At 37.1% G+C, this 13898-nt stretch overlaps 1 protein-coding gene across 1 annotated transcript; it reads left to right on the forward strand.

Annotated features, from left to right (window-relative positions):
* The first annotated feature begins 1721 nt into the window (after positions 1-1721).
* On the forward strand, positions 1722-13277 carry LOC148861125 (squamosa promoter-binding-like protein 1). Its single transcript, XM_088984382.1, has 10 exons — positions 1722-3257; positions 3561-3742; positions 7390-8030; positions 9800-9874; positions 9959-10066; positions 10183-10300; positions 10470-10611; positions 10855-11005; positions 11731-12366; positions 12662-13277. The coding sequence occupies exons 1-10, from the start codon at positions 2638-2640 to the stop codon at positions 13112-13114; spliced, it is 3126 nt and encodes a 1041-aa protein (XP_088840508.1). The 5' UTR covers positions 1722-2637; the 3' UTR covers positions 13115-13277.
* The last annotated feature ends 621 nt before the right edge of the window (positions 13278-13898 follow it).

Genomic DNA, 13898 nt, shown 5'->3' on the forward strand with positions numbered 1-13898 from the left:
CTGACCCAGGGCTGAACCATCATTCTCCCAAAGAACTTTTATGAGAAAGTAGTATGAACACTATTGCTTCTTCATTATTGTTTTCCTCCATTTTCTCCAAAAAAAAAAGATCAAAGAGAAAATTTCCTTTATCAGTCAAGAAGTCAGTTCTTTAGGGGAATTTCTAATCACAATGTCTGAAGTGGCTGAATTGAATGACATATTGCTTTGTCTTAAAGTATTTAAATTATAAAATAGTAAAGGAAATTAAATGGTAATCAATTCAGACATTCAATTCAACCATTTTTCATCTTTCATCAAATGATCCCTTCTTTTCCCTTCATTTGATCCTACTTTTCCCTTCATTTCTTCCATTTTCTTCACAGTACTAGCTAATACTGTATTTTAATTTTAAAGGCCAAGCAAGATAATTTATTTGTGGAAAAGTGATCCTTAGATTTAAAGCACATAACATGCGGTCTGGCTTTTTCAAGGAAGGCAAGATGATGATAAAGTAGAAGTTGACCCAGAGGTCCAGCTAGACACCCAATTTTGGAACCTGCAGTAAGACTCCTATTTGTCAGGATTAGTCGCATTTGATATCATATGATGATTCTCAAATTAATGGTCCCATCTCCCAAATTTACATCTTGTAATGCTTAAAAACGCACCAATATTAAGAATTTACAGTCTCACACTAGAAATATTTTATTTCATGGATGGTTATAAAAAGTTGTTCGAACGGTGTGAACACGAACTTACACTGACCGAAGCCGAACTCCAATATTGAGATTTGATGGATACAATGTGAATGGTTGGGCCATCATCTCATGGGCAGGTCTAAATTGGGGTTGCTACGTTGAGATCACCTTAATATTATAACTAACCCAAATAGTTTGGTTAATTAGGTTGGATTCAAGCTGATACATGCATAAATCATTACACATATTCATTATTAAATCGAATTGCCAAGGTACTTAACCCAACTTATTTCCAAATTAAATTCGCATTTTCAAGCAACCCAACACTAACCCAATTTTTGATCCAACTCAAACGAACCATTTTGTTGGGTTTTCTAAGACCATGTTTTGAAAATCGAGAAAAGTGTGGTATGTGAAAATGCCTTTTTAGTTTTTTTCACCTTTTTCTATTTTTGCTAGCAACAGTATGTTGACATGGTATTGCAGAAGAAATATCTATGTAGCAGCAACAACAATAATACCAAATAGAAAAGAAATGTTTTCTGAGAAAGTGGACCATTTTCTCAAAAAATGCCTCTTAAAAAACAGTATTGATTCCAAACATCACCTTAATAGATGCCCTACCGTATCAAACATCCAACAAACAAAAAAGTAAAAATAAAACAGAAATTTTAGTGGCTCAAAACTCTCAACACACAAAAAATAAAAATACTTTAAATTGTAGACGATGTCAATGGATCAGGTTTGACTTCACCTTAACCTTGACCCTTCAGTACTCCATCCTAAACCTAACCATGTTTTTTTATAATACATTTTGAAAATTCAAAAGAAATTAAATTTAAATTAGAATTTAGTGATAAAAAAAATGTAAGTTAAAATTTGATTAATGGGTTTCAGGATGTCACTCCCTCAAACTAAAACAAATTCAAGAAACCCCAAAATTTTAAGATTATGCAGCAAAATCCGAATCCGTGTTGGGTTTAATCCAAGGATCAAAACCTGAATGTATATTATGGGTATACCATTTTAACTCGACAGTCGACCCATTAACATCCTTGTATCCTGGTCTGGTAGTGCTCCCTGCTGCAACACAGAAGATACTGATCACCGCACCTGTAAATAAGACGACAGTAGTAGTAGTAGTAGAAAGTGGAGGAGTAAATAGTACAGATGAAGACAACAAGTTTACCGTGAGAGCGAGAGACACGGTGTGGGGCTTGGGATTCCTTCGAATGGCATCCTAAATTAATAAAGGTACTCCCACGACAAAACCGCATTTATATCGTCCGAACCTTTTGCTCCCCACCATTTTTTGGTTTTCCTTCTCTCCGGCTTCCTCCGATATCCGCCATTCTCGCCGACCATTGCCATCAGACGGTCGATGCTTCTCAGATCGATACTCACCATTGCAGGGAAGTGTTGTTACTTTCTTTCTCTTCAATTCTTACTTGTTTAATTTCAGTAACTTGGTATTTGTCGTAATGGTACGGTGATTCTGAAATTGGGAAGCTCAGTGCTGGGAATTCCTCTTTTTTCCTTTTTCGGGGGTGGGGTGGATTTGGATTCTTTGTTGATTTTTAAGGGAATTGTGCTGGTGAATTGGTGGTATTGGTATGTGGGTTGCTCTTGTTTGGAACCATGGACATGTGGGTATACTGTTTCTGGATTTCTGGGGGCGTAGTGAGGCGGATTAGACGTACTCTAGGGTTTAAGTTTGGAGCATCTGGAGTGCCTGATCTTTAAGCGGAAATTAGTGTTCGATTTCTGGATTTTTGCTTTTCTGGTCGTGGTTGGGTTCTTTGAGTTGCTTTGGAATCTGGTAGGTCTCTATACGAGGGTTTTGATGAATTGATACCAAGGATTTGGTCTTTGGCTTCTGGACTTCCGGGGTTTTTGCTTTTGGGTTCTTTGAGCTGATTTGGCACCTGAGAAGTTTGAATTTTGTGGGGTTTTATTAATGGAGGCCAGAATTGGAGGTGAGTTTCATCATTTCTATGGCCAAGGTGCTTCTGGTATTGTATTGGAGGAGAAGGACTGGATGGGGGTTGGAAGGAGGAGTTTGGAGTGGGATCTGAATGACTGGAAGTGGGATGGAGATCTCTTCATTGCTAGCCCTTTGAATTCTGTCCCATCAGATTGCAGGGGTAGGCACTTATTCCCAGGAAGCTCCGGAATTCCCACAGCTGGTGGTTCGTCAAACAGTTCATCTTCGTGTTCTGATGAGATCAATCCAGGCTCTGAGAAAGGTAAAAGGGAATTGGAGAAGCGGAGGCGGGTTATTGTGGTTGAAGATGAAGAGTTGAATGATGAAGCTGGGTCCCTCACTCTAAAGCTTGGTGGTCATGGTTATCCTATTCCGGAAGCTGATATTTCAAATTGGGATGGCAAGAATGGAAAGAAGACCAAGTTACTTGGCACTACTTCGAACCGTGCCATCTGTCAAGTAAAAGACTGTGGGGCTGATCTTAGCAATGCCAAAGATTATCATAGACGACATAAGGTCTGTGAAATGCACTCTAAGGCCAGCAAAGCACTTGTGGACAATGTTATGCAGCGGTTTTGTCAGCAGTGTAGTCGGTATGTATCTTTCTATTCAGTAATCTCCATTTTGAGTAATGTAGCACCATGAAGGCCACTCCAGTGTATTTGATAATAGTTCTGATATTATTGTAAACCTATTCTGTCAATGAACAATCTCAGATAAATCACATCATGACCTAACTGTCTAATCCTCTTTTTGCCCACTTGATCAGAAAGTCTGTTTTATACTTTTGTCCCTGTATTGACAAATTTTGGGGGTTTAATGGTTTGTTTTATTAAACAGTTGCAAAAACCTGTTACTTGCAAGACTAATTGCTATTTTATTTTACTTATGAACAGGTTTCATGTTCTTCAAGAGTTTGATGAAGGGAAGAGAAGTTGTCGCAGACGTCTGGCAGGCCATAACAAACGGAGGCGGAAAACACATCCTGAAACAGTTGTTAATGGAAGCTCCTTGAATGATGAACAAGCTAGTAGTTACCTATTAATAAGTCTACTAAGAATTCTTTCCAACATGCACTGTAAGTTTCTTAGCTTATTTTCAATTGTTATATGTGCCATGCTCCTTTCTTGTCAATCAGGAATATTGATACCAAATTCAGAGGTTGTGCTTTTTCTATCACTTATTTGTTTTATTATCAGAAAATATTTACTTTTGTGGTTATTAGAGAGGTTTGTAAGGGGAGCCATAGGTGTTTGATTGGGGGAAGGATGGTGGATGAGATAATAGTTCATGATTTCTATATATTTCCAAACATATAATGTCTGTTCTTTAGATCCATTTTTTAGTGAGTTGCACATTAAATCCAAGACAATCAATAGTTGGATCTGCTCGGCCTTATCTTCCTATTGATTTAAATATGTAAGAAAATATTTTATGTCAATTTAACCAGTCTTTTATTATTCATGGTGTCAAAAAACAACGTGAGCAAAAGATCACATAGGATGTAAGCATTTTATATTTCTGAGTTATGATTCACGTTTCTCTGTAGTAAACTGAACAGTATTGGTGATTTCTTGTAGATGATAAAAGGTGAATTTTGATGGTGATTGGAAGTTTGAGAAATTTGGAAGCTTTTTCCTGATGATTCTTGTTTGATATCATCAGCAGGGGAATTCCCAGTTCAAGTCCTTAGCAGACAAGCTTCTTTTTGAGAGGAATTCTTCTTCATTCTTAGTTTCTTTGACGGGAGTACATCTATAACCATATATTGAACTTGAATAGACAATCTACACCAAGAGAACCGGCTGAACTACATATTAAAATGATAGAGAGTTAGGACAATCCTGATTCCATCTGTAACCACAGTCATATTTGGAGGAAAATGAAGGCATTGAGGCAGCATTAACTGAAAAGACAAAGTCAATGGAAGAGAAGATAGATATACAGGAGAAGGATGCTATTACTTTGCTTGCTAACTTCCAAGTGTGGCAAGAGACTTTCAAGATTATTTGTCTCTAATGTATAATGTCAAATATATATTGTTGGTAAAGGAAGAACTGGAGAAAATAAATTGTTAAAAAAGAGTGCACTGTCATCCAAATGAAGTTTCCACCTAAGGCTGCAACTTGGGCCGGGTTGGCCCGAACCCAACCCGAAAAAGTCGGGTTGGGTCGGGTTGATGCTCGGGTTAGGGTTAGGGTTGAAATTTATGAACCCAACTTAGGCAACCCTAACCCAACCCGAACCCAATTCTATAGTACATATCATATATAAATATATGTTATATATATGATATCATACATTGATTTGTTTATATGCATGATAGTTGTATAGCCCCTACTACATACTATCATTTATTTCTTTTAAGATAATCACTTCACTTAATCCTAATTGAAAATACCAAAATCTTAATAACATTTTTTATGTTTTTTGAATATTTTATTCTTTATCTCCTCTTTGTTGTTTGTCACCCATAGCTTATTGCCCATAAAAGATCTATTATAAGCTATAACTCATAATAAACTATAATCATTTCAAATACTATTTTTTGAATTTTGTACTTAAAGAACCAATAAAAACATCAACAAATAAATACTAATAAAACATAGGATTAATATATGTAGTGAAAGTTGAGTTAAGATCTGAGATTAAGAAGTTCTATGAGATTTTAAGGGATGGGATTGACTTCAGGTTGGGTTGGTTTGGGTTAGGGTTGAAGGAATTTAGTTAGGGTTAGGGTTAGGATTGGGTAGGTCGGGTTGAAGCTCGGGTTGGGGTTTGGAACTTAGGTTGGCCTCAACCCGACCTAACCCGGCCCGACTTGCAGCCCTATTTCCACCTAAATGATGAATTAATACGTTTGGAGTAATTTCTTGTATGAAACTACTGGATTTTTCTGAGGCATTAAATGCATCGTAGTTATTTATCAATATATAAACATATCTATATCTATCTATCTAAAATATATATATATATATATATATATATATATATATATCTTGGAGTGAGCTTGGGGGAACAATTTTCCTTTGGCAGTGGATACACTCAGAAGCTGAGGGATTGAATTTTGTGTTTGGTTTATATTGTTAGAATAGACCATATTGGGCTGGGAGAAAGGAGATCTTTAATAAACATATAGCATTATTTGAAAGCTGATTTGGGTCTCATCAGTGCATGGAAAATTGAAAGAGACTAATTGATTTTATTGGAATACCTGATGATTTGATGAGATCTAAGAAGGTATTATTACCAGCATCAGACTTGTATGGACTGTGTCATCTACAGAACTCTTGGGGGGACTCCTCTCTGTTGAAACCATCTTATGCCACTAGAAAACATCATCAAATCTTAGGAAAAAATAGGGCATAAATTGTGAATTCATATTGTTTAATTATTTAGTATAGTCAATTGTAAATTATTTTGATAATCATAAAAGATATAAATTATTTTAAATTGTTTAATGTTGGTTGCAATGATTTATTCTTCTACATTTAATTTGTTTTCTTTTCCTATAATTGTTTCAATTTATCTATATAAAGAAAAATACATTTTAAATAAAACATGAAATTTAGAGAGTTCCTGTAGAATCCCCGAATCTTGTTCTTTGGGGCTCATCAAGTCTGGAACCTTGTGGTGCCTGTATCCATGTAGGAGGCTGAGTTAAATGTTGCTGGTCTATCTATGTTTGAACGTGTTTTTACTTAATATGCCTAAAGCTTGTTCAGGTGCATGGGTTCCTTCTATGACAGGCTTTTTGTATTGCCTGCTCCTCCATTGGCCAGCAGATACTATGGTGGACCTCAATATTATATTTTAAATCTTTATGGTTGGCAGTTACTAGCCCATGAGATGGTTACATGATGTACTACTGTTCAATATTATATTGAATCAAGATAAACTAACTTCAATCCATTCACAATTGTTAACTTATCAAAAAAAAAAAAAAAAAATCCATTCAACTGTTAAGCCCTGTGCCAGTTTAAAGTCTCCATTGTTTTTATCTGAATCAAATCCCAAGAATGTATCAAATTGCAAGTTGTAGACAATGTGAATGCTACTCAAGATAAACTAACTTAAATTCATATTCATTAAGCCTTTGCCAGTTCTCTTAATCTAAAATATGCATTATTTCTATGTGAATAAAATTTAATGAAGTACCAAGTTACAAGTTCTAGGCATTGCAAGTTTGACTATTAGAAGAATATTTGAAGGAGAGAATTGGAAGGGGGTGGAAAGGGTGGGGTGGTGAAGGAGGTTGGGCAGGTGGTGAATTCTAAGAAGTGAGAGGAAAAGATTGGAAGGGGGTGCTTTTTTTGGGGGGGGGGGGATGAGGGTGTGTAGGTGTGGAAGGAGAGGATTGGAAGAATATTTGAAGGAAAATCAAAATGCAAGAAGTCGTGTGCAGTGTTAGAGCAAAGCTGATGGGTTGGTGTTTGCGCTTAAATTTTAAGGGGGTTAAGAGAGAGGATCTTGGGTCTGATTTTTGGTGTACCTTAGAGCTGTAATTGGAGAGTCATTTTGTTAAGATGATGTGTCCCACTGAGCTCAACTAAACAGAGCCATTACCCCAATTATTTAGGGTCAGCTACATGAATCCTGTTTTTGATTATCAAGGGCCATATTCTATGTTAGTATTATTATGCCTTCTGTTATCTAACTTCTAGTTGTTTTTGCAGTGATGGCATATTTCCAGAGTTAACTTATTCTATTTTCTATGAATTGTAGCAAATAGCTCTGATCAGACAAAGGATCAGGACCTTCTGTCTCATCTTTTGAGGAACCTTGCTAGCTTTGCTGGTGCAGTTGATGGAAGGAACATATCTGGGCTATTGCAGGATTCCCAAGATCCATTGAAAGTTGGGACCTCTGTTGGAAAATCTTCAGAGAAAGTGGCACCTTTGCTCACAAATGGTGCTGATACAACCAGACTTGTGGGCTCAACTTCTAAGATAAATTGTAATGGTGCTCAAGGTCCTCAGATTGGGTCCAGTGACCATTGTTTTGGTGCATCTACCGCTGTGATGCCACAGAAAGTAATGGTTACAGAAGATGCTCGGGTTGGAGTTCTACAAGTTGTATCTTCACAAAAATCCACAACCTTGTTTCCAATGAAACATGGCAACCCATCCAAGGCTGAAGGCACACAGTCTATGGCGCAGAGGACCAAATTAAATAATATTGATCTGAATAACATCTATAATGATTCACAAGATTGCATTGAAGACGTAGAGGGGTCACAAGCCCCTGCACTTGATTTCCCCACATGGATGCAACAGGATTCACACCAATCGAGCCCACCTCAAGCAAGCAGGAATTCTGATTCAGCATCTGCACAGTCACCATCTAGTTCCAGTGGGGATACTCAGGTATGTATTTGACTATTTGTATTAATTGCATATTCATTGGCATTTAAACTACATTATAAAGTATGGTGTTGTTTGTTAGTCAGTATTAGTTCTGCTTCTGCATTGAGTGTGGTGGTATAGAGTAATTTTTATGGATTACTTATGTTTCTTTCCATGTGCCAAGGAAGAGTCCAAGAATTTTATTCATTGAGTTCAACTTTCTCATGGTTAAAACTAGATTCTCTCTGTTTTCTATTTATCATCTTCATTTTTTTTTTGTTTTCTTTTCCTTATTTACTACTACCAGTCAATGATTTATAAGGCGCATCTAGGTGAACAGGTGAGGTGTATCGCACATTTCAAGGCATGTGCCTCACCTAGGCCCAGGTGCAGCCCCTTTTGAAAGGCACAAAGCGTGCACGTGGTGTACCTTGCACCTCAGCTCAGACATGCAGCCTTGTCTAATTGTGTGCTTTTCGCATTTTTTTTTAAGCAGTGGCTGGGCAATTATCCTTGTTCATGTGAGAGTTGAAGTATGGAAGTGAAAATGTAAAAAATAAAATCAAACATGGCATATAAAACATATTCAAACATATGAAACTATCAATATCTTTATTCCTTTCCCAATCACATTACTTTAAATAGCTAAAGTATTATTAATTTTACAATCTGCCTTTGTATCAAGCCCCTTGGGGCAACCCCAAAGAAGCCCATATTAGGATCTTAAGGCTGTGTTTGGTTGCAATGTAAATAAATTTGCACTGATGCAAAACCATGGCAGTGCAAATGATTTGAGTGTAAATTCTGACCTATTTTTGTTTGATTGTAGTACAAATGAAATAAATTAAGACATGAAGCAGAATAAAGTAAAATCCAAAACAAAATTAAACAAGAATTTGCATTTTTTACATTTGCACTCCCATTCATTTGTACTAGTGCAAATAAAATTACACCACAACCAAACACAACCTAAATTCTTAACCCATATATAAAATATTCCTTTTGTAATTATAATTATAGTTTCTTACCTTGTGAAGGTTTATTATATTAAAAGATAATTGTGTTTGTTTTACATTTTCACTTTAAATATAGTTCATATATTTGTATTTTAATTGAGCCAATAGAATTTTTACAACTTTTAGTTTAAAATTTAAGTTTTACATTTTTCTAAATTAATACTATTTTAATATTTTTAATTTATTTGGAAATTTTTATAATTGTTTTTGCTTTTTCTTTTTTAATTTTTAAAAGTTTTTTGCACCTTGCTTCAAAAAGGCACATACCTCGCCTTGCGCCTCGGGCGCAAAAAGCCCCCTTGTGCCTTTTTCGTGTGTTGCACTTTGCTACCAGTAGTAGTCTACAGATAAGCTGTGGGTCCATGGAGCTGGAGCACCCGAGTTCTGTTTCAGATCATGAAGTTGTACAAACTAGACATTTGACAGTCGTTTTCCCCCAATTGTCTCAGCCTGCCCAACAACTCTCCAGTCTATTGATACAATGAGCTGTTCTTTATTGGCATATATTATAATTTATAAACTTGCTAAGAAGGCACTCCTACTGTTCAAAAATGCATAACTGCACTTCCTCACTGCCCATTTTGGATGAAGAAATATTCAAGTCAGAATTGATACGCCGACTCCATCATATCTATGATATTGACATATTAAAGAAATTCTATGATATTTAGTTGCAGTTAATTGTGTTTGAAGCGTGATTTTATTATTTTTCTGCTAAGAAAATGAAGATGTAAATTTGTTGCTTCTTGTAATACCCACTTCTTTTGATATCAGAGTCGAACAGATCGGATTGTTTTTAAACTCTTTGGCAAAGATCCAAGTGATTTTCCTCTTGTTCTGCGAGCACAGGTATTTTCTGGTCCTTATATTGGTTTGAGTACATCTCTGTTTGTTCCCTCAGACTGTTTATTGTTAATTGTCTTAAATTTACAGATTGTGGACTGGTTATCCCACAGTCCTACAGACATGGAGAGCTACATTAGGCCTGGTTGTATCATTCTAACAGTTTACCTTCGACTGCAAGATTCCACATGGGATGAGGTATATTATATCTGCAAAGCATTGTTATCAATTTATCATCAATATGGGTAATCATACTTGGTCTCTTTGTTTTTTTGCAGCATCATTAAAACTCTGTTCTTGTTTGTCAATTGCAGATTTGTGGTGACCTAAGCTCCTCTTTGAGCAGGCTCTTGGATGCATCTGATGGCAGTTTCTGGAGAACTGGATGGGTGTATGCTAGGGTGCAGCATCGAATTGCATTTGTCTACAATGGTTGTTTGTTTGTTTCTTTTATGATTATTTTCTGCTCTTTATATTTTTTGTTTCTTTTTTCCTTTGTTTGTCTTTCCCTTCCGTTAAAGTTAACAGATGTATCTAGAAGTTAGCTGTAGCTCCTTTATATGGAATGATTAAGGTTCTGACTCTGTTATTCAAACTCCAGGTCAGATTGTTCTAGACACGCCATTACCTCTCAAAACTCATAATCATTGTAGGATATCAAGTATTGCACCAATAGCAGTTACTGTATCTGAGAAGGCTCATTTTATTGTTAAAGGCTTTAATCTGTCTCGGCCCACCACCAGGTACCCACCCCATCACCTTTGATTCTACAATTATGTGTTTCTTCATTCTTTCCCTCTTTTCCTTGCTTGAAGCCTAAAACAAAGATATGATCTATGCCATAGAAGAATTGTCTGGTTACTTTCTGCCCACAAGGGAAAGGTTGATGTTCACACTATACACACAGACTAATGCTGAAGTTTTATGTAGAGACTAACTCCTTTCTCTCTTTCTCTCTCTCTTCTTTTTTATTGTTGGCTTTTCAGGTTGCTCTGTGCACTAGAGGGCAACTATTTGGTCCAAGAAGCTACTCGTGATTTGGTGGTGAGCAATGAGATCTTCAAGGAACAGGATGAGTTCCAGTGCCTCAGATTTGATTCTTCTATACCTGATGTAATTGGGAGAGGATTCATTGAGGTATGCATCTTTTGATGATTCTCATGAAGTTCAATTATCTTGTTCTCTTACTGGTAAACTATTCAACTATCTGTAAGTAGCACAGGTTTTTACATTTTTCCTCTCATAAGAGTACAGGCCAGGTTCATCAAATGATATACTGTATAGGAATGCTTCTATGTCCAGATTGATATAGTCCAGTTTGTGGTTACTGTAACCATGTGCACAGTGCACACATTTCTTTCCTGGTCATTGAGAATAAAAGTAAATTGGATGTTGTGCTCAAGGTTCAAAATATCGACACACCTGATACACCAGGACGTATCGGGCAATATCGATAGTGTTTTTTAGGCGTTTTTTAATTTTTTTTTTCAAAACCAGTTCAGGGGGGCCGGTTTAAGGCTCCTCCACCCCCTGAACCGGTCAGAACCCCGATACACCCCTGTAGGTGCATATCGGGAAGCCACTGGCACGATACGTATCGATACTTTGAACCTTGGTTGTGCTTATTTGTAGGCTGGTTTCTAGCTACCCCCTATGTGAATCCAACTAAGTTCAGGTTCATCTGATGGCCGATGCCTCGTGTTTGTGGCTATGTCATGTATTAATCACTGATAAAATGAAAAATGGAAAAAGTTCATGCTTTTGACTTATTCTCAGGCTTACCCACACTAAAATATGCCTATATGCATGCAAGCACATTGATATGCTATAGAGCTAAATTCTGGTCATTTGTACCTGTTCAGGTTGAAGACCATGGCCTCAGCAGCAGTTTTTTCCCTTTCATAGTTGCAGAGCAGGATGTGTGTTCTGAGATCCGTATGCTGGAGAGTGTAATAGAGGAGGCCAAGTCTGAAAATGATGCCCAGAGAAGAAATGAAAAAATTGAAGCCAAGAATCAAGCCTTGGACTTCATACATGAAATGGGATGGCTTCTTCACAGGACTCATATGAGGTGTAGGTTGGGTCAAATGGATCCTAACTTGGATGCATTTTCCTTCAGACGGTTTAGATTGATCATGGAGTTTTCCATGGATCATGGTTGGTGTGCTGTAGTCAAGAAACTCTTGGACATTGTGTTCAAAGGAAATGTTGATGTAGAAGAGCATCCTTCCGTTGAGCTTGCATTGTCAGAGATGGGCCTCTTACACACAGCTGTGCGGAGAAATTGTAAACCATTGGTAGAACTCTTGTTGAGATACATCCCAGAGAATTCAGATGGTGCAGAATCGAAATACAATCAACAGGGAGTCAGAGTTTTTGATGGCTTCTTGTTTAGACCTGATGTTGTTGGTCCTGCGGGTTTGACACCACTTCATGTAGCTGCCAGTAGGGATGGTTGTGAAAATGTTCTGGATGCATTAACGGATGATCCTGGAATGGTATTCCCTGCTCCATTGTATATCTTAGGATACCTTAAATCCCTAATAGAGAATGGCAGATCTAATATTTGATAATTTTTGGAAGCACATTTCTTCACATACTGTAACACAAATTATGACCTTTCCCATATCTTCACCAGTACTAGTCTGGGTTATCCAAACTGAGCCACCCCCCATGTGAAGGCTTCACTGATCACAACACCCTTGATAAGCTTTGATTTCTTGTTTACAGGTTGCAATACAATTTTTTTTCATTTACCCTTTCAAGGTTCTGATGTTGGTTATCCTTGCTCAGGTGGGAGTTGAAGCATGGAAGAATGCTCGTGATAACACAGGTTTCACACCAGAAGACTATGCCCGCCTGAGAGGCCATTATTCTTACATCCATCTGGTCCATAAGAAAGCAAAGAAACCAGAAGCTGGTCATGTGGTCCTTGACATTCCTGGTGTTCTTCCAGATTGCAACAACAATCAGAAGCAAATGGATGGACTACCGGTGGGAAAAGGTACCAGTTTTCAGATTGACAAGACAAAATTAGCAGTTTCACGGTATTGCAAGGCATGTGATCAGCGGCTGGCTTCTTATGGCACCACTAGCAGATCACTGGTGTACAGGCCAGCAATGTTGTCAATGGTGGCCATTGCGGCAGTATGCGTCTGTGTAGCCCTGCTCTTCAAAAGTTCACCTGAGGTTCTATGCGTGTTTCCACCATTTAGGTGGGAATTGTTGGATTACGGACCAATGTAGGTCCACCGTGATCCTTTATCTCTGTACTAGTTTCTATAGGATGTAAATTGATGATGAGGTTTTCCTGTAGTACTGCTGTTGGAGCTTTGGATGGATTTGAATCCAGTGAATATACTGTATTTATGTTGTTCCATTAATCAATAGGGAATTTCATTTATTTATATTTTTTGGGATGTGAAAGGAACGTAGTGGCTTAAAACAGAAAATTTAATTTGGATTAATAAATGAAAATGGGTTTGGAAATTGGAACCAAGTTATGGTAAAAATCAACATAATGCTTTTAATTGGAGTTGTCTAAACGCACATTTGCATAATTAATTCTATGAACCAAGGATATGTTTGGAAAAACAAAGTTGAACTAAAAAGTGTCTTGAGCGATCGGCAAGAATTGCTTTTAAAAACGTAAAATGATCTAATTCTAAAGTCAAAACAAACACCTTTAAGCCCCAAAGTGACTGCCTGAAGCTGATCGGCAAGTATGTATAAATGCAATAACTAGGTTTATATAGGTTTGAACGTTGACAGTCCCAACCAGCTCACCCCTACTAAGAAACTTGTTGCTCAAGTTCAACCTTACTCATTTGTCTGTATCCCTAGAACTTCTAAATGCTAATATCCTCATTCATCAGTTGCAGCTGGCTCAAGATGCTAAAACTTAGCACTTAAATTTTTCTTTTTTTATCATTTGCCATCTGAGGCAACGAATGTACAAAACTTTGTAAATTTTGCTTTCAAATAATGAAGTTTATTTGGCAATCCAAAAAAAAAAAAAAACTCACCCCTA

This window comes from Nelumbo lutea, chromosome 4, assembly GCF_056320005.1.
Source record: "Nelumbo lutea isolate HS-2025 chromosome 4, American lotus-T2T, whole genome shotgun sequence".
Taxonomy (NCBI): Eukaryota; Viridiplantae; Streptophyta; class Magnoliopsida; order Proteales; family Nelumbonaceae; genus Nelumbo; species Nelumbo lutea.

Excerpts from the sequence above, each read along its gene's own strand:
- LOC148861125 (XM_088984382.1), top strand. The coding sequence starts at position 2,638 with ATGGAGGCCAGAATTGGAGGTGAGTTTCATCATTTCTATGGCCAAGGT. Across the intron at positions 9,875-9,958 it reads CTCTTGTTCTGCGAGCACAG|ATTGTGGACTGGTTATCCCA; the intron begins GTATTTTCTGGT and ends TTAAATTTACAG. Across the intron at positions 10,301-10,469 it reads AATTGCATTTGTCTACAATG|GTCAGATTGTTCTAGACACG; the intron begins GTTGTTTGTTTG and ends TTCAAACTCCAG.